This window comes from Micromesistius poutassou, assembly GCF_964030765.1.
Source record: "Micromesistius poutassou genome assembly, chromosome: 22".
NCBI lineage: Eukaryota > Metazoa > Chordata > Actinopteri > Gadiformes > Gadidae > Micromesistius > Micromesistius poutassou.
This window is the reverse complement of record NC_140292.1, coordinates 13,844,055-13,863,227: the sequence shown is the minus strand read 5'-3', so window position 1 is coordinate 13,863,227 and position 19,173 is coordinate 13,844,055. Positions and strand designations below refer to the sequence as shown.

The following is a 19,173-nucleotide window of genomic DNA, read 5'->3' as shown; positions in this document are numbered from 1 at the left end:
TTTTTACTATTCAAGCCACTCGCATGCAAAAATGAGTATACATGTGAGTGTAGGCTACAAACGCGATTGACTATTTACAAGTGCAAAAACTCCAAAATATTCTTTATTTTGCTGACTACAGTTTTTTTTATCCAGACAAAAGCCTCATAAGGAAAGTTCCTCTGCTGCTTTCTCGTAGATCGCACCATCTTTCCCCGTCTTCTTTAAATGCATCACCTTCTCCATGATGGTCAGCAGCTGGCGGATTTCATCGTCTCTCCGGCTATAACAACTCATGTTACATCAAAATGAAACCGCCAATATGTGTAGGGTCCGAGAGGGTAAAATACGAAATCAAGCCGGTCTATTACCTCCGTCAATGTAAATGTGCAGACCATGCCGGGAAAAGGGCGTGCATAAGACGGGCATATTTGGCAGTGTGAGGAAAGACTAAAGGTATACAGTAATCAACAGGTTCATTATGCCCATAGTTACATGCATGGACTTGGTCAAACAGACATTCAGCGATATAGAGCGTGATGAATACTATTGACACTTAAAGGGGGGAGGTCAGATTAATAAAAAAGCACGAGGAAGACAGTATCCAATTCATAATTATCTAGGACCCATGATTTAATTAAGCATCAAACGTAATACCCTTGTGTTGCTATGACATCCTGGTGAATGCCTCCAATTTTAACTTGTAAATAGTTTCAGTTGCCAAAACACAATAATTTACATTTTAGGCATTTAGCAGACGCTTTTATCCAAAGCGACTTACAATGTTAATACACACCGACGGCGAAGTCAACCATGCAAGGCGAAAGCCAGCTGGTCAGGAGCAGTTAGGGTTAAGTGTCTCACTCAGGGACACATCGACACTAGGAGGAGCTGGGGATAGAACTAGCAACCTTCCTGTTACAAGTCAAACTGCTCTACCTGCTGAGCTAAGCCGACCGTGTCTGTCCCCGATCACTGTTGCTTTAGAACAAGCAGAAACCCATGCATTGTTTCTCATGGTTCATTTCCCATTTGCTTTGGTCTCATCTACATCTCAATACTAATAAAGATCACAACATGCATCTACCAACTGTCTATTATCTGTTATCTTTGAATGGGGCAGCAGCCGACAGATAATAGAAATGGCATCCAAAAACCTAGCCTGCGAGCCTCATCAACAATCGGGAACAAGTTAGCATGCATTAGGGTTAGCGCTCAAGAGTTGTTAAAAGCGCAAATAAACGGCTCGTTTCATGGTTTGGAGATGAGTCACGGATTGAGATGAGCATGGCGTCATGCACTTCAGACTTCTGGTAAGTCATCGGGCTCTCAGGCCAGAGGAGCTGCGGTCCAAGGTTGAACTGACAAGATGTAGGTTTATAGTGTTGTCCCCCAACCAATATGGCATTATGAAAGTTATATTCCCAATCCTAAAATCCGCACAAATTACAGTTGCTGACGTGCTCTGTGTTCAGCAGGCTGCCATTCACACCCTTGCACATGGCACAGTCATTCCAGCGGTGTGAGGAATGACCTCTGTATCCATGGCATCCAGCCCGGCCAAGCTCTACATCATCCCCGTGGAAGTATAAGTGCGACTGTGAGTGTATGTTTGTGTTTCCCTCTCCTCCGCTCCCACAGACACCCCCACAGACACACACACATCACCCTGGGATGAAGTCACAATATGGTATGGGGAAAAGGAGGCGCAGTCGAGTGAGTAGGGTCCATAAAAATAAGAAGAAAACTGAAAAAAAATGATGCAGATGGAGAAACATGAAGCACATTGCTCTGCGGTGAGCTCATAGGAGAATCGTTTTATAATCCAGCCTCTTTCGGTATGTTAACAGTTAGCTGACGGGCGTAGAGCGTGGGTTTTGGCCTTCTCCTGCATACCCCCTCCTGCTTTCCTAACTTTTTACGTCAGAACAAACCAGCACAGGAGTGGTTACATTCCAGTATTCCAGCTTCCCAGGTCCACTTTGTTTGAAGACCATTTGAAAATCCCACCCTGCAATGTGATTGTCCTGAGCCTTATAGTCAAACCCTTATGTAATGTCACTCGCATCACTAGCTCATACAAACGTGATACGGTATGCAGGTCAAATGTGGTAGATGGCCATGAAATACTATCATCTGCTACTAGCATGTTCTTCATTGAAAGGTTTTATAGGGTAGCTTATGTTTGGCTCATGAAACAAGATATTGTGCTAAAACCAGCGGGCTCTCTCATTATGAAGGGTGATACACAGAGAGGGCGATACCCAGCTGTGTTCATATGAGTGCATTTACCACCACACTCGAATCGGCAACTGTGCCTGGCAGCCACTACCGCCCACACCAGCGCAGCTTATGGCACGTCAGAAAAATCAGGACCCAGACAGAACTGATCGGAGTGTGCATGGGGTTGTTTACTCAGGCTGCTCAGGAGAATGCATACCTCAGTCATACTGGGGTATGGCTGGGGTGAGAGGGTTTGGGTTCTGCATAGCACCTCTCTTGGCATGGCCGTCAGCAGGATGCAGACCTGGGATCCACCAGGGGAAGAACCTAAGCATTTGCAGGGCTTAGGAATGACACTTATACTTAACTGAGGCACATGGTCGTAAGTCTTGGACATGGCAGACACTGACACTAGTCGTTTGAAAGATGACATGATGCAAGCAATATTGCTTGCATGCCTATCAACACACACACACACACACACACACACACACACACACACACACACACACACACACACACACACACACACACACACACACACACACACACACACACACACACACACACACACACACTTTATGTTAACAGTGACAAGACGGGACAATCTGAGCCAGTTAAATTGTGCAGTAAGCCTGCACCTGTGCTTCACAGTGGGGTTCTGGAGGCCCAGAGAGGAATGTAGTCAACAGCAGTAGGCGAACATGCAGAGAATGGAAGAATGAAAATGGAAGTACTCGCTGTGAGACGTCACACAGGACCACATGCAAACTCAAGGTGTTACACATGGAGTGCTGCCAATGTTGACTTTCTCTTTTTCAGGATTTTGGATAGGTGGCAGAGATTTAAAAGTGAAAATAATAGAAGTTATGTTGCTACGATTACTGAGAGATTAGCTTTGTCATTAAGGAGCATTAAAACAATGTTTTCTAAGAAGAAGGTCATGGTATCAGCGAAACACATTAGCAGATCAGACAACAGAGATGGCGCCCATACGAGCATACATGTACTGTCTACTTTAAAGTGAGGAACAGAAATCTGTGATTTACTTCTAATTATGTTGTTAAGGGTTATCAAGGTGTGCATCAAAATTCTGAAATACATTCCATGAAATCCTTCTACATGAAATCCATGAAAGTTTCAGTTGATCGATTTCTCTATTCTCTATTTCTTCAATCGAATATAATGGGAGGAGTTTATTTACCCTTTTGGCCACATAGAAAAGCGGCGGACCAATTATTATGAGCTATTACTGACTTTATTAGCTGACTTTGAGACGTTTATTAACTGTTTTACATTTACCTGGTAGGATTGTCGGTAGGTGAGTATTGGAATACTGTAACCCTTACATTCCAACAGATACCATGGTCCGAAGGGCCCATGTAGTCATTTATGTACTGTATACAGGGACAATAGACAGATGCACACACCAGTGAGTTTGGTGTACTGCTACACGAGTGCAGCAGCCAGAGCTGTGTTTAAGTGGATCCAGATGCAGTGAGCATAGCAAGCCCCCTCCCTCGTACAGTGTTATGAAGAGGAGCTTAGCAAAACACAAAGGGGACAGGAGAAGATCAGCAGCCGTATAGGAACTGGACAGGAAAACAGAACCCAATGTGGGATTTAGCTGTCCAACAGCTGACTATCAAAGGTTAACATGAAGATTTTAATTCATGAAAGTTGCCTTTAATAGCTGCAAGTGCTAAGGTAGAACTGAACTTTGTTTAACTCTAGAGGATCAGGGAACGATACCGAAGCAAAACAACCCAAATAAATGGCATCTTGGTTCTTAACAAAATGCAAGTCAAAATCTAGATAGACATTGTAGGTAGCAGGTTCTGTGCAGCGACAACAGCTGCGTCTGGGGTGCCTGCTAGCACCCTGAGAGGGGAACAGGTTCTGTCTGTGTGGACCGGGTGGCAGCGGGCTCCCACACTACATTCCACTCTGACTTTACACTTGTGTTTACAACGCTTTGAGTTTCTTGAGCTCTGTTATGTGGCCATAACACTGTCTGTCTGTCTTGGACAGCTGCATCTGCCTGGGCTTTCATGAACCAGCAAAACACCAGAGCAACCACACACACACACACACACACACACACACACACACACACACACACACACACACACACACACACACACACACACACACACACACACACACACACACCCTTTCCTAGTCTGTCCAATCAGTGTCAACCTGAGGTTCAAAGGTAGCCTTACTTTAGGATGCTCCGTGTGATTCGTCTTTCCTGGAACTACAGCCACTTGTAAGGCTTGAATCTACAAATTCTCCCCCAAGACTCAACAAAATGTAGCGTGCAATCCGTGCATACAGTCTACTATAGCTTTTTCGCCCCCTGCAATATCCATTAAAGGACAGATTTGAAATGGCAATGAGTGGTCATGCTTTGTTTGTGAGGTTGGAAAGAAAGAAAGCTAAAATAAAAGAAAGGAAAAAGTACAATGGCCTGGGAGGAAGAGAAGAAAGAGGGGTTTTACTATTTGAGAGAAGAAGAATGCACAAGAGGTCACATTCCTGACTGCACTGCTGTGTCTTGCCTTATATTCAACTCTCCGTCCTGTTGCAAAATAGAGAACCTTACTCAAACCTCCTCTGGTATACAGAAAGCACTCAAACAGAAACAACGGATGGCATCATCCTATATAGTCACAACTAGCCTTTGAAACATCCCCCTTATCAATATATTGACAGCTTCAGCATTACCAATCTCATCATTTGCAATCAGACACACACTTACTAGGAATTAATAACCAGTAGCCTGTAAACAGTGTGTGTGTGTGTGTGTGTGTGTGTGTGTGTGTGTGTGTGTGTGTGTGTGTGTGTGTGTGTGTGTGTGTGTGTGTGTGTGTGTGTGTGTGTGTGTGTGTGTGTGTCGACGTGGCTGGCCATTGCCAGGCTGTAACCACCAGGGGCCCAACAGCTGGCCTCGATGAGCAGCAGTTGAGACGGCTGCATACGCAGACCCTGCCTCCTCCATGTCTCCATGACCCACAGGGATCTTAGCTCTAGTGTCTAGACCGTATCGATTCTACAGTGTCCCACAAACAAAGAGGAAAACACTTAAATACCTCGTCACAAAAAAGGACTAAAGAATTGCACAAAAGAATTACCCATTGGGAATAAGGAGTTGACTTGTTAAGTTCATACGGCTCAATCAAAACATTGCATAATCAAAACATAACTTACAAATAAAAGTGTATATGCAATGTACCGCAAAGCTTTGAACAAAACATAAAACAAACACACACAGCAGTTTGTTTATCGATATCTTATATCCACAAGAGGGCACTACTGTCCTAGATCCTCAAACCTTTTTCCTACAAACAGGGTGATGCACATCAAGCATGTTTTAAAGGGGCCTTCCTGCTACTTGAGGGGCAGCCTGCCACTTCAGCCATGGATCAGTTGTACTATGTGTAGCCTCACAGGACATGGGATTGGTTAGGAAAGGTCAATCTCCTTATTGTCCAAAGTTCAAGACTTTTACTAAGCTTGTAGAAAACGCTGAAGTGCAAAAGGAGCAACTTTCTCGTGCTATTACTATTTTCTCTGCTGTTTACTGCAAGAGATTTTAAAGAGAAACTGGCATTATTGTATCTCATTAAAGCAAAGCAGTTGGTAGAATTGTTCTATTCCAATCTCATATTCTTTCTCCTAATCAACTACTCCAACTAAACATTCAGTCACCAGAAACCCAGTCAATGAACAGACTCAATTGATAAAGACTCAATATTCTACATGTTTGCTTGAATCCTAAACAAACATTTCACAATTGTTCCTTCAATGCAATTCCCACGATTTGCATCATTCTCTGCCCTTGGCCCTTCAACCTCCAAATCCTACGATGGTTTAATTTAAACAACATTGGTGCACATAATAACATAACATCAGTCTGTCCATTGAAGCAACATCCAGCAACAACTCATTAGTAAATGAGTTTAACCTAAAAATCTAAATAGCCAAATAACAATGCAGTCCAATTGGTTAATTCCAGTCCTATTTAATAGTGTGGCTGGTCCAGCAACATTGACATGTTACTTTTATCACAGTCAAACTTAATATAGGCCAATACACTAATATCAAAGTTCTTCTAAAAACTGTTCCACTGCATATTGTTTGCTATTGTTAGGTTAGTGACTGGATCACAACATGATCATTATTGCTTAGTACATTTAAAATGTCACAATTTTCATTTTCCAAACAGAGGATTCTGTCCTTTGGTCATCAACCCCCAAATCCTAATCTCACTTCCTATTCCATGTGTCAGCCAGTTCCAGTGGAGGTTCAGGAAGTGAATGAGGATCACTACTATTTACATAAAAACACTTTTCAACAGCACTTTCATTTCCTCATCCGTTCCAAAACATTTAGCGGTAATCATGCATAGGGACAGGACAAAAATACAAAATTATGTTTAATGGTATGGTTTATTCACCTTCATTCGCCACTTTACTGCGACTAACAATGCCATGCTATTGCTTATTAAAGAGTAAATAAACCTCTAAATCATATTTTTATAGCTAAAAAACGTTTGGGTAATATTTCTTCACTAAAATGTATACAGTTGATGAGAAAGTACTGTTTAATGGGGGAGTTCTCTGTAAAAAAAAGAGGCTTTCTACTTCTAGTGTGAAGTGGGTTTTGACAACATTTTCTATGCTTCTACCGTCTGATTTATTCCAACTCTACTTCTACAGCAAAATAAATTACACTTAATTAGTTTTACTTATTGGTGTGCACTAAAATTACATTATTAGACTAGATGATGATTTACCTTAATACACATTTTAAGACATCAATGCCTCTTTTAGGCTAATTATTGTCTATAAAAATGTGTGTATGAAGCTACTAAAATACAACTACTACTGCTATAAATACTATTAACTAAATACTATAATACTCTACAGTCTGCCATGCAGGCTAAGAAGACACAAGGTCTTGAACCTGACCCACTGTATAACCAGAGACAGAGAGCACCACCATACTGTACAGTGTATTAGGTGCCTGGGCCAGATGCAGGACAGGTCTTTGCTTGCCCAACAGTGCCTCTGTCTTTCTCTCAGGCGGCTGCAAGTAAAGACCTAAACCTGCCGGGTGAGAATGCTCATGGCGCTGGTTAGCCTAGCCTAGCCTATTGCTCCAGCCTAGTCAGTCCCATGCTAGACTCCGCAGGAAGAGCTAGGCAACTGCAAATATCTTTGAGCATGTGCTGACATTGTCCTCAGCTTGTGCTGTGACTCACATCCCCTTTTATAGCTCTTCCTGCTCAACAAATCAAAAGTTGGGGGTGATGGTAAATACAGCTCCAATTACACAAAAAGGGGTATCAATTTATGGATCATTATTAGGTTTATTCGGACCTCCCTCATCCAATGACGTTTACGTTTAGTGATGTACAATGAACACTGTTAGATTTTACAACTTTGTGTCACATTCCACTTTGCCACGGATGAACTCGAGTCACGCAGAGATATTGAGGCCGTATTTACAACGGCATTGATTGGAGAGTATGTCTTTAAAACACTGAAGCATCAACCTTAATTATCAGATATCGGTTTCATCCTCAGGGAAGGGTTCCATTTCAGAAACGTCAGACATCCCACTGCAGCAGTATACAAAGAAGATGAGTGAAATCAGTACTTTTTAAAGATGATCTTACCGCTGTACGAGCCTGACACAGCTTTGCAGGCTGTATTGGGGCCCTTGCCATAAGCTCAGGCTCTGACTAGCATAAACACTGCTCCCATTACCTTAAGGAAGTGGTCTAGTGATTGTGAGTAAAAGTATTGCAATAGCACAACTATTGGCAATACTGTAGTTGATAGAATTCCATTTTAACAGACACTCGAACCTGTGCATGGTCTAATGAACCCCCTTGAGAGCACTGCTCAGAGGAACATTAACACCAGCAATAAAGAGACAGATTTAAAGAGGTTATTCTGTATACAGTAATGCATCAGGATCAGAAGCTTTCACTTACCATGCACAGCAAACACATTACAATGGTGAGGCCCATGGCGTGATGACTCCCTCTTCCCGCTCTTGATGAAGGCAGGCAGACTGGGTCTCCTCTGGTCCCCGACAAACTTCCCCGGCTGCTGCCCCATAAGGGCAGGATGCCAGGCGGCAGCCGGGACTCCAACCTGCGCTCCTGCTCACAGTCTGACAGGCACTAGGCCCAGGGGGGGTTCTGGGGAAAACCAAAGGCCCTTCCCTGGCTGGGTCTACACTCTCCTGGGGGTCCAGGTAGTGAGGGTCAATCCTGCACAGTGTGGTTGTCCTTCTTTAGTCAAACATTAGTGGCATATGAGGAGAGAGAGGGCGACTGACAGTCTTTGCATCTGGGAGAAAAGCATTCAGGTTCAGGGATGTCCAACACGACCGCTGTGTGGCTTTCCAAGAGAACAAATGCGTTCGAGACCGGGATGAGCATAGGGTAGGTTTGAATGCCTGTTCTCCAAAGACATGGCTTTTGGAAAATAAGAGCCCAGTACTTTTGCACAATGTTGAACTATAGCCCCAGTAAACGTAGACCAATTACCAAGCAATACCCATCAGTGACACAGAACAACAGCTACAGGACTGACTGCTTCGACATAATCACATTTAGGTCCACATACTGCACGCTGGTTCTAAATTGCCCATGGTTGCCCAAGTTTTTTCCTATTGGATTTGACTAACGTTATTCTTTACTTTTTCTATATAATCAATAAAATAAACAATCTAACAGATTGTCAAACCAACAGATTTTGCTCAACTGCAGATCATACTATCAAATGTGACGAGTTTGGCTGTTTGGCAAGTATGGCATTCAGAGTTGTGGACTTAATAACTATAGCTTTTAATAAATAAACCTGGAAAAAACACATTTAAGAAAACGACATCTCTGCTCGCTATATATCAAATCCCTGCTGATGGTGGTCACATCATCTGAAGTGCCCACTGAACTTGTAAAACATTTCATAAAGCACACATTAAGTTAGTTCAGTGGACTGACTGTACAATGTGGAGAAAATAAAAAAACCTACCATTAGTTTACATTATTGCTAAGTGGGCTACTTAAAGCTAATCATGGGGATAGCACTGGGAGCTAACGTTAGCTGGCGGTGTGCGACTACTTTAAAGGCACTTCGGAACAGTCAACAGTTGGTTACCGATGGGTCACCATCACGACACTAACCAGGTCTAACCATGGCACTGGCCCTTGGAACATGTCAGCATCCCGTCATGAAGAAGCCGTTTTATTCTGTCCATCCAACACAGGCGTTCAATTAGTTTGCAGACTTCCGTGTCCCCTCTCCCCGTCCTGCGGAGCCCCGGACTAGGCACCCGGTCCCGGGCACGAATCACGGCTCTGCTCGAGGGTAGCCGCTCCGGGGTCAGCTACAGCGCTGCGTGGGCCCGTCGTGCAGAACTTTCCCCGCGTGTACAGTTGGCGAACTATCCTCGAGAACCCTCTCGGGTCTAAAAGGTATTCATTCGACTCACGTGTAAATAAGAGATAAAGTTTGGCCGAATAGTTGTCGCCAGGGCCGCCATGTTTCCATACGCTGGTTTAGCGAACTATGTGGGCGGGGCTACGCTCCACGTCACAGAACGTGCGTGGGCTAGTACCGTGTGCGCCTGGCGCGCGGTGGGAACATTTTTGTTTAACCATTGGAATCCACTGGATCCTGGGACTGCATAAGTGATTGGACTGACACCCTGACAGTGGCTCCATGGTGACCAAGGTCATCTTGAATTTGTAAATGGTCATCAAAACAAACAAGCGATTCCGATATTGAGTAAAAATTTCTTGAACAAAGAATAAACAGATTTCTGCAGTTCTGGAGATGTTGGAAGTCATTTCACAAATACATTTCATGAAAAACAGATTTATTACAAACAAATCAGGAAAGAGCAATCGTTTTCATACATGAAAAACTTACATGAAAAGTACATCTTCATGTTGGAATAAAGATTCATTACTGTCATCTAGGGTGGAGGGGTCTCCTGATGGCAGAACGCCGACGTGTTTTGGGACATGAGTCCGAGGGGTGACGTTTTAACCCTCGTGTTCCACTAGTTTCTGCTGTGTCATCATCACTATCTCCTCCATCACTTCTGGTTTCAGGATGTCCTTGACCTGCCAGGGCACGTCAACATGACACCTCAACATAGGTGACCTTGACCTTTGGCACAATGTGGTTTTTTGAACATTTGTGGTACACAAAAAGTGGATTATTATTCAAATTCGACCAGCGAGTGCTGGCCGGCTCACCTGCTGTGACAGAGAGACCTCGTAGCAGTACAGCACGCTGGTGTCGTACAGGAGCACTTTGTGGGCCGCCAGCGCCAGGAGACAGTTCCTGAGCCTGGAGATGACCTCGCGGTCAGACAGGGAGATGGGCTGGAGGAGAACACAGAAGGACACACACGGCTTTAAACCACTAACCCTGACCTAAACGACCCTGCACTGGCACACGTGTGAAGTCACTGGAAGATTCCAATATTGTATTGTATTATATTTGTTACAGAGTCATGACATCGTCCACATACGACCTATGTATCGTATTTATTTTTTCTTCTTACATATAAACTCATCACGGGACGGAAATGTTTTTTAATGAAATAGCAAGAATGTTTTCATGCCATCTACCAAAAACAATATTAGAAACTGATATCAGCCATCTGGATATCAGTCTATCACCAACCTCAAAACCAGACATTTTGGTCCCACTACACGTCAATAACATTGAAACTAGTGGTATTTAATCCAACAGTTCTTGGTTTTGCTGGCTATTAGACGAGGACTGATGCGTTGTGGTGGTCCTCAGGGTGTCACCTCCAGGCTGGTGTAGAAGCCCCCGGCCTCCTCGTCCAGCTGGCCCGGGGTGGGGTACAGCCACACAAAGCCGTTGTTGCCCAGGATGACGGAGGCTCCGCACGGAAGGTGATGGAAATGAGTCTTCTGTCTTTTAATCAGCGACGGAGAGATCTGGACAAGCACTCCTTGCCCCAGCTAACGATGAGGAGAACATGAAGAGGAGTGGTTTTTCTTTCATTTGATATATTCAAACAAGGACCCAATAGATTTACAGTGACTCAATAGTAAATCAGGGCTACTTTGCATTCAGTGTCGTCTGTATGGACAATCTTTATCACACAACATTTTACAAGAGAGAAACATATATATACCAAAAACATTAAATAAGTTATAAACATCCAAGTTGTATATTCATCTAGAATATCCATATATGTTGATTTGAGTTGTATTCTGTTCAACTCGTGAATGTATTAACTAAACAGACATAGTTTGTATCGTGCCAATTGATTTATGGATTCATTGAATTACTCAATAATAACTGTATAATTGCAATGACTTACTTTTCCATACTTTAAACTTCGAGTGTGAAGCAGCAGTGCTCCGTCTGCATAGACCGACTGCACCTCCGCCTAAAGAACAGACAAAGCAGATAGGATGAAGCCAGGGGCTGGAATCATCAGCAGCAACACCTGTACAGTACATTGTACACTACTATATCATATTGTGGTTTATAGTGTAACTTTAACAGTACATTGTACACTACTATATCATATTGTGGTTTATAGTGTAACTTTAACAGTACATTATACACTACTATATCATATTGTGGTTTATAGTGTAACTTTAACAGTACATTGTACACTACTATATCATATTGTGGTTTATAGTGAAGGAACGGGAGGTTACACTGATGAGATCTCCTTCCTGGAGATATGATCTCATGGTCAGCTCGTCCTCTGCACATCTTCGTCTCTAAGTGAATAAATAACAGCAAGACGACGATGACATCATTATTTTCTCCAGCACAAGCCCCCTTGTCCAAATCTGCTCCTCAAGCTCACAACATAGCTCTTTTCAATGTTCTAGCTCTTCATAAAACGCTGCCTCTAAACTAATGACACACACAGGTACAGTAACGCATATGTGCTTTACAAGTTAAGAGACAAACCAGTTCTCCACCGGGCAGGTTGACCGACGACAACAGGAGAACTGAATCCAGGCGAGAGTTTGTCTCCACCTTCCACCGTTTCTGTTGTACCTGAAGACACATTTTCAAACACTTTGAGACAGCTCATGCATGTTACGTATATAACGTCCCACCTCACTAACACACACACAGATCTTAATCAAATCCTCTGAAGATTTCCAAAGGTCCCAAAAAGAAAACACAAACTTTTTTACCTCAGTGATTCGACCAACCACGACATCTCCAACCTCCCCATTGAATCTGTAGTTTAAAATAGAAACTTACAATAAACTTACAACGCGTTTGATTAATTAAATAAAATATGAATTATGACACTAAACTTAACCCAAAGTACACGTATCATGCACTGGTAACTAAGTACATAAATGTAGGACAATCACCAAAGGTTCACTTACCTGGTCTTAAGAGGTTTCACACAGATCAGTTTGTCTACCCTCTCTACCTCTCCGGCCACTGAAGCTGTCAGGTTATCATCGTCCAGGTACGTGCCATGGCCCCTGCAAATCAGAGAGAAAAACACCAGGTTATCATCGTCCAGGTACGTGCCATGGCCCCTGGAGATCAGGGAGAAAACATCTGTTTATCATCGTCCAGGTACGTGCCATGGCCCCTGGAGATCAGAGAGCACACCAGGAATTGGGGCTGATAATGTAAGCAGCTCCATCCATCACAACACGTAGGCCTGTATAAGTTATAAATTGCTACGAACCTCATGAAGCCTGTATCTGTTGTGATCACATCCCCTGGGACGACAAGATCTTTATTCCCTTTACGATCAAAAAGAGAGACTGAGCGCGAATCGCTGCGGAAAGTTGGCAATCTCATGTCCACTGCCATGCTTTTGGCTCCGTTGGAGGATGAGTTGTTTTGGCGCTTGAGAGTGACGCAATCCCGCAAAGCGACGTCAACATCCTGAAGAACTGAAGAAATAAAAAAAAATGTATTTATTTATTTATATATTTTTGTAATTCATAAATCTTTAAGAATTTTTATTTCAACATAAAAAACAACAACTTCAACAACCACAACAATTAACATCCGTCAGTTGTACCGTGACTCGAGCGTCTTCCCGTGTTCATCTGCGGCTCTCTGGTGACCTCTAGTGGAACTCAAAGGCGCTTCACAATAGTCTTATCTATTTTACTATTTTTACTTATCTATTATTTTCTTTTATTGTATGACAATGTTTATATGTGAAGCACTTTGAGTCTGCCTTGTGTATGAAAAGTGCTATATAAATAAAGTTGCCTTGCCTTATATTTATAGAAAAAACACTGTTTTAGTGTTACACAAACAACATTTTGTTTTGTAATTTTTAATGAGAGGTAAGTTTTAATGAGAGGTAGCCTACACGTGTGCCCATTTGGCACACGTGTGCCAAATGGGCGCTATGGAATTAAATGCTATGGAATTAAACGCTATGGAATTAAATGCTCATAGTTGTGTAAGATTGACAGATAAATGCCTGTTGCTAATGTCAAAGCAAGGCTGTTTATATGTTCTTTTAAACGTTAATTCACGTTTATTGTTTATTTTCTGTTTATATATTTTAACCTCTAACATATTTAATTAATGAAAATTATAGAGATTAAGGAAAATATATAAATTGAGAGAGATTCATATATTACTATATAGTTAATATAGAGTAAACAATATATGATCAGTTTATGAGTAATGATCAGTTCAAAGCATTAAACCCACTTAACAATGGGAAATTGATCATTCATATTTTGTTGTTTGAAAAAAACAAAAAAAAAAAAAATGTAACTTTGGTTGATGAAGAGACAAGTGTTTGTTAGTCCGAAAATAAAATAGTTAAATAGTCATAAATAATGTCTCTCTCTAACACACACACACACACACACACACACACACACACACACACACACACACACACACACACACACACACACACACACACACACACACACACACACACACACACACACACACACGTCAATTCATCTCACAAGACTGTGTATGACTATCAATTATATAATCCGCCATTCAAAGTTCCTTGCTGCATGTTGGATCATTTCTCTTCATGTATTTTTTAATCTTTGCTTTTATTCTCTTCCATGATGACATACACACCTTATTTGTTTATATCATGATTTATTTAAAATATAGGAAAGCACAAATATATTTACATTCATATGTACATTAGAATAAAGTTTTGAAATGAAACAAATGCTGCCAACCGAATGCAGACTGTACAAAGATAAAGTGACTGTTTTTCACGTGGTGGAATGAAGCAATATGAATGTACACTAGGCCTCTACTGTCTGCTGTCTGCTCCTCCTTCAGTTTGGAATAATGTACAATTTGCCTGAGTTGGGAAGGACGATTTAAAATTCAAAAATATCTCATAATTGATATGCTTTTTTATAAACATGTTTTGAATACTAAATAGAATGTACAAAAACATCTTAAAAAAATATTCCCGAGATTTTATACTGCGTTGACGTAAAATGAATCGAACAAATACGTTTGTTTTTCGGGGGGGAAATTGGAAATAATAAAAAACAAACTTGGAAAAAAAATAAGGCAACCAATTAAAAAGTCTTGAATCACCGACGGACCTATCACATCCAGCCTCCTCTCATGACAGCTCCTCCGCCTCGTCCCTGCCTACAGCCCTAAAGTGCAATGTTGTCTCGACCCAACTCCGTCTCCATGGGGGTGGTCAGAGCACCACGGTGGGGGTGGTCAGAGCACCACGGTGGGGGTGGTCAGAGCACCACGGTGGGGGTGGTCAGAGCACCACGGTGGGGGTGGTCAGAGCACCACGGTGGGGGTGGTCAGAGCACCACGGTGGGGGTGGTCAGAGCACCACGGTGGGGGTGGTCAGAGCACCACGGTGGGGGTGGTCAGAGCACCACGGTGGGGGTGGTCAGAGCACCACGGTGGGGGTGGTCAGAGCACCACGGTGGGGGTGGTCAGAGCACCACGGTGGGGGTGGTCAGAGCACCACGGTGGGGGTGGTCAGAGCACCATGGTGGGGATGTGGTGGTGGTGGTGCACCATGGGCATCTGGGGGTGACGGTGGTGGTGGTTGTGGTGGGGGTGATGGAGGCTGCTGCTCATGCTGCTCATGCTGCTCGTGAGCTGAGGTGGAGGAGGAGGAGGAGGGGGAGGGGGAGGGGGCGGTGGGGACGCCCGGGTGGGCGGGTCCAACAGGGCCGCCGCCGCCGCCGCCGCCGTCACGGCGGGCTTGTGCCGGGCGCTCTTCTGGTGCGCCCGCAGCCCGGCCAGCTGGGAGTAGGCGCTCTGGCACACGTGGCACTTGTAGGGCCGCTCGCCCGTGTGCAGGCGCACGTGGTTGCGCAGCGTGGACGACTGGCTGAAGCGGCGGTTGCAGAAGCGGCAGACGAAGGGCTTGTCCAGCGTGTGGATGCGCATGTGGGAGCGCAGGTTGCTGCGCGAGTTGAAGCCCCGGTGGCAGATGACGCAGCGCATGCGACCGCTGCTGGTCAGCAGAGAGGAGGAGGAGGAGGAGGAGGAGGAGGAGGAGGAGGAGGAGGAGGATGGGGAGCACGATGAGGTGGAGCCATCGCAGGAATGAGAGTCCTCTGATGGGGAAAATATGTAATAAGACACATGTTAGACACATGTTAACTCAACTGGACATGTTGAGAGGACATTCTCGACTGCCAGTGAAGGATCCCCAATAAGTAGATTGGAAAATGTCTCACCGTTTCGAGTCTTCTTCTGCTGTTCCTCCTCGATGGTCGGGACACCAGGGATGCCCAGGAACGTGTTGTGGGTGTTACCGTACCAGACAAGGAGTTCCTGGTCGGGAGGGATGGTCTGGGGAAAAAATAAAGAAGAAAAAACAACAAGGTTACTATTAGGAAGAGTTTTTTAAAGCACAGTGCGTCGGGACCCTGGATCTGCCATTCCCGTCCCTGGCCAACAGGTTACGCTGTTATACAGCGAGACGAGAGGTTGTTTACTGGAAAAGCCACATGCTACTCGTTGCCCCCGTTGTTGTTTTAGAGATTTCACTTAATGCGATCAGCCTACAACACATTTCAACAATAGTTATAATGCGGCTTTCAGAAAATAGGAGTTATGCAGACGCCTACCTCCACCGCCTTGTAGAAGATGCTGCTGCCGATTTGCACAACTTCCAGATTCTGCTCCTGCTCGTTGCGCGCGCACTTGATGTACGTCATCCAGCTGCGCTGATCCTCCTGGCTGGCATCGATGAAGTAGCGCACCGAGCCGTCCTCGTTGAACACCTGGGACGGAGGGGTCGAGGGTTAGTGGGTTCGTTTGACGTTTGGAGACTGTGTTTAATTTGGGCGGTGGACTTTGGAAATCTGTCCAAACAACATAGCCTATTTGACGCAAACACCAAAAAACATTTTACTCTTACACTTTACTACACCTCATTACTTATTATTACTTATTACCACGGTTTTAGTTTCTCTACCTATTATTACTTGCTTTATTTTATTATTATTATTTATTATTGGTATCTATGCTGCAACTTCTTTTTTACTTTTTTTTGTTTACTTATCTTTATTTACTTTATCTTGTATTGTTGCTGCTATGTGGATGTTGTGTAACCCAGCCTAATAATTGTACTCTTGTGTACTTGTACAATAAGATGCAATAAAAGTCATTCTGATTGTGGTTCCAACAGCCTCTACCCGCTGGTGCCGCAGCGGCTCGGTAAAGGTCGTTCGTTACAGGCTGCGGGGGGGGGGGGGGGGGGGGGGGGAGCTCACCTCCCACATGAGGTTGTTGTTCTTCAGCAGGTCCACGTGCTCCGGGGACAGCACGCGGCCCGTGAAGGGGCCCATCTCGGTGCCGGCCTTGATCCAGGTCTTGGAGAAGATGCCGAGCCCCTCCCCGGGGATGGAGCTCTGGGCGATGACCACCTCGCTGGGCAGCACCAGGCTGGACAGCTTCTGCACCTCTGGGGGAGAACAAGGGAACTGATTAATATTGGCGTTACAATTATTATTATAATAATTATTATTACAACAGGCCTGGAGGGTCAACTGGTTTAATTATCTTTTCGTAAACATGTTTTTTATTTTCAAAAAAAATAAAAAAAATAAAAATATATATAAAGGCCTACATATACATATATGTATATATTTATTTATTTAATTTGGCATGACATAATAAGGTCTCATGACCTTTAACCCGCTAAATAAAGATTGTGTGAATAAGATTCGGAGAGATTCGGCAGGGTGAAAAGGCCCCGGAGCTTTTAGGGGGAAATGGGATTTTAGAAAAGTCCTGAAAGAGGTAAATGGACTGGATCTTATTTTGTCCAAATATTAAGCTGAACACCCGATCCCCCGTTTAATTCGATTAGCTGTAGGCCCTGTGAAGTGGACGTTTTTTTTCCACAGAGAAACCCCCTTTCCGAAAGCATATTCATCCGCATTCACATGAGAAAGAAAAAAAAATCTCATGCGCTTCTTTAATGTTGAAATCAAAGACATTTCTGGAGGTGGACTGCGAAAAGACTGACCAAACGCGGGTTAAATGGTCTTCTATTTCCGAGGGTCCAGCAATTTGTCATGCTTCAGATGTGATATTCATTAAAGCGCACTGCAAAAGAAACGGCTAATTCCAAATTCATTATCCTTTTAAGAACTTTGTAGCAATAAATTTGCAGTGAATGAAACCTGGACTTGTTAAAAAAAGACCAAGGAATTTCTTAAACAAAAAAATGGAAAGGCGATTAGATGGTTGACATGCTATGAATAGCATTAGAATTAGCCTTCACGGTGCATTATGCGGGGAACAGCATCTCTTCAGGCCAGAGAAAGGGGAGGCTGGGGAGCCCCATAGCTGCCAGCGCAGGAGAGAGACGGGCCGGAGATTGATGAATGCCCGAGAAAAACCCAGGACATCTCAAAGAAAGGAGACCTTTCTCTCCGCGAGGTTTAAGTGGAAACTTTCCCAGGTCAAGCACAAAGTTAACCAAATTCATTTAATACTCTGCGTCCTTCGGTCGGCCCCGGTTACGCGCTAAGCAGCTCCCGAGTCGATCACCGCATTTAGCAGTGCGAAATTAGAGAAGAACACAGAAAAAAATACATCGATTTATATATAGACCTAAATACAATTTAAATATAATTTCTAATATAATTAAATAAGAAAAGTATTTTTATATTTAATTGATATTTCGTTTCTGCCACATAAGCCCACATAAGCCTAAAAACATAATGTCATTTATTCCCATATTAAGGCATAAAGTGTATTTTTGCAACTACATAATCTACACAAATAACTATTTATAAATGTTGAAACTGATTCGACTAAAACCTAAACGATCCAAGGAATAGTTTTTTAACACCGTAACGCGTGTATCGGGCAACAGGTGACTTTACTAAATAAATCCGGAACCAAAGTAAAGTGTCCACAACTTTGGCCCCGTGCCAGATAACGCGTGCAGACTTCGGGCCTTACCTCCAGCGAAGGACTGGGCCAGCACCTCGGCCGTGAAGGCGGTTTTGGGGCTGATGGCGTTGTGTCTCTCCTCCATCAGATGCTCCCCCAACACGTTCCTCCACCTCCCGTACAGGAAGCTGTGCAGGATGTCGGAGGTGATAATGTCGGACAGCGAGTGACTCTGACACTTAAATCCAGACTTGAGCACCAGAGCATCGACCGGCAGCACGGAGCCCATGTTTCAAACGCGTCTGTTGCTAAAGTGAACGTACGGGCTGTGCGCGTAAAAGGGGCTCCGGTCCTTCCCCCTCCGACGGTGTGCTGGAGAATGTTGTGGTGCCTCGCGGCGAGCCTCTCTTATATAAGTGGCTGTGTGACCCCCTGTCTAATTACTTATTAATGACACTCCCCCTTATCGCCTGGACCTTCCTGTTGCACCACTAGGAAAAACGCTCAGGCCCCTCGCTCCGCTCCGTGTTAGAGAGAGAGGGGGGGGGAGGGGGGGGGGGAG

The 19,173-nt window shown here is 43.9% G+C and overlaps 3 protein-coding genes across 3 annotated transcripts in view; all 3 read right to left on the bottom strand.

Moving 5' to 3' along the window:
• The window catches only part of abl1 (c-abl oncogene 1, non-receptor tyrosine kinase), a 30,653-nt gene extending 20,898 nt beyond the window's left edge, over positions 1-9,755 (bottom strand). Inside the window, exon 1 of the mRNA XM_084486964.1 lies at positions 8,210-9,755. Within this exon, the coding sequence (XP_084343090.1) occupies positions 8,210-8,336 (127 nt within the window). The 5' untranslated portion in view covers positions 8,337-9,755. The remainder of the gene's footprint in view (positions 1-8,209) is intronic.
• A 316-nt stretch (positions 9,756-10,071) lies between these two features.
• On the bottom strand, positions 10,072-13,100 carry exosc2 (exosome component 2). Its single transcript, XM_084486081.1, has 9 exons — positions 12,952-13,100; positions 12,638-12,739; positions 12,437-12,482; positions 12,204-12,293; positions 11,942-12,007; positions 11,596-11,664; positions 11,054-11,230; positions 10,490-10,618; positions 10,072-10,354 (listed from the first exon to the last, which is right to left on the bottom strand). The coding sequence occupies exons 1-9, from the start codon at positions 13,077-13,079 to the stop codon at positions 10,274-10,276; spliced, it is 888 nt and encodes a 295-aa protein (XP_084342207.1). The 5' UTR covers positions 13,080-13,100; the 3' UTR covers positions 10,072-10,273.
• Positions 13,101-15,227: 2,127 nt separating this feature from the next.
• LOC311367965 (PR domain zinc finger protein 12-like) lies at positions 15,228-18,900 on the bottom strand (the record flags this gene model as incomplete). The annotated part of the gene is made up of 6 exons (XM_084486832.1): positions 15,228-15,275; positions 15,402-15,814; positions 15,938-16,052; positions 16,331-16,486; positions 16,979-17,169; positions 18,681-18,900. 6 exons carry the CDS (start codon positions 18,898-18,900, stop codon positions 15,228-15,230), a joined length of 1,143 nt encoding a protein of 380 aa, XP_084342958.1.
• Positions 18,901-19,173: the final 273 nt, after the last annotated feature.

What these genes read in the sequence shown, in the direction of transcription:
- exosc2 (XM_084486081.1), bottom strand. Translation starts at nt 13,079, where the DNA reads ATGGCAGTGGACATGAGATTGCCAACTTTCCGCAGCGATTCGCGCTCA. An exon ending in GTGAAACCTCTTAAGACCAG is followed by an intron (nt 12,483 to 12,637) that starts GTAAGTGAACCT and finishes TTTAAACTACAG; the next exon opens with ATTCAATGGGGAGGTTGGAG. An exon ending in GAAGTTTAAAGTATGGAAAA is followed by an intron (nt 11,231 to 11,595) that starts GTAAGTCATTGC and finishes CCTCATCGTTAG; the next exon opens with CTGGGGCAAGGAGTGCTTGT.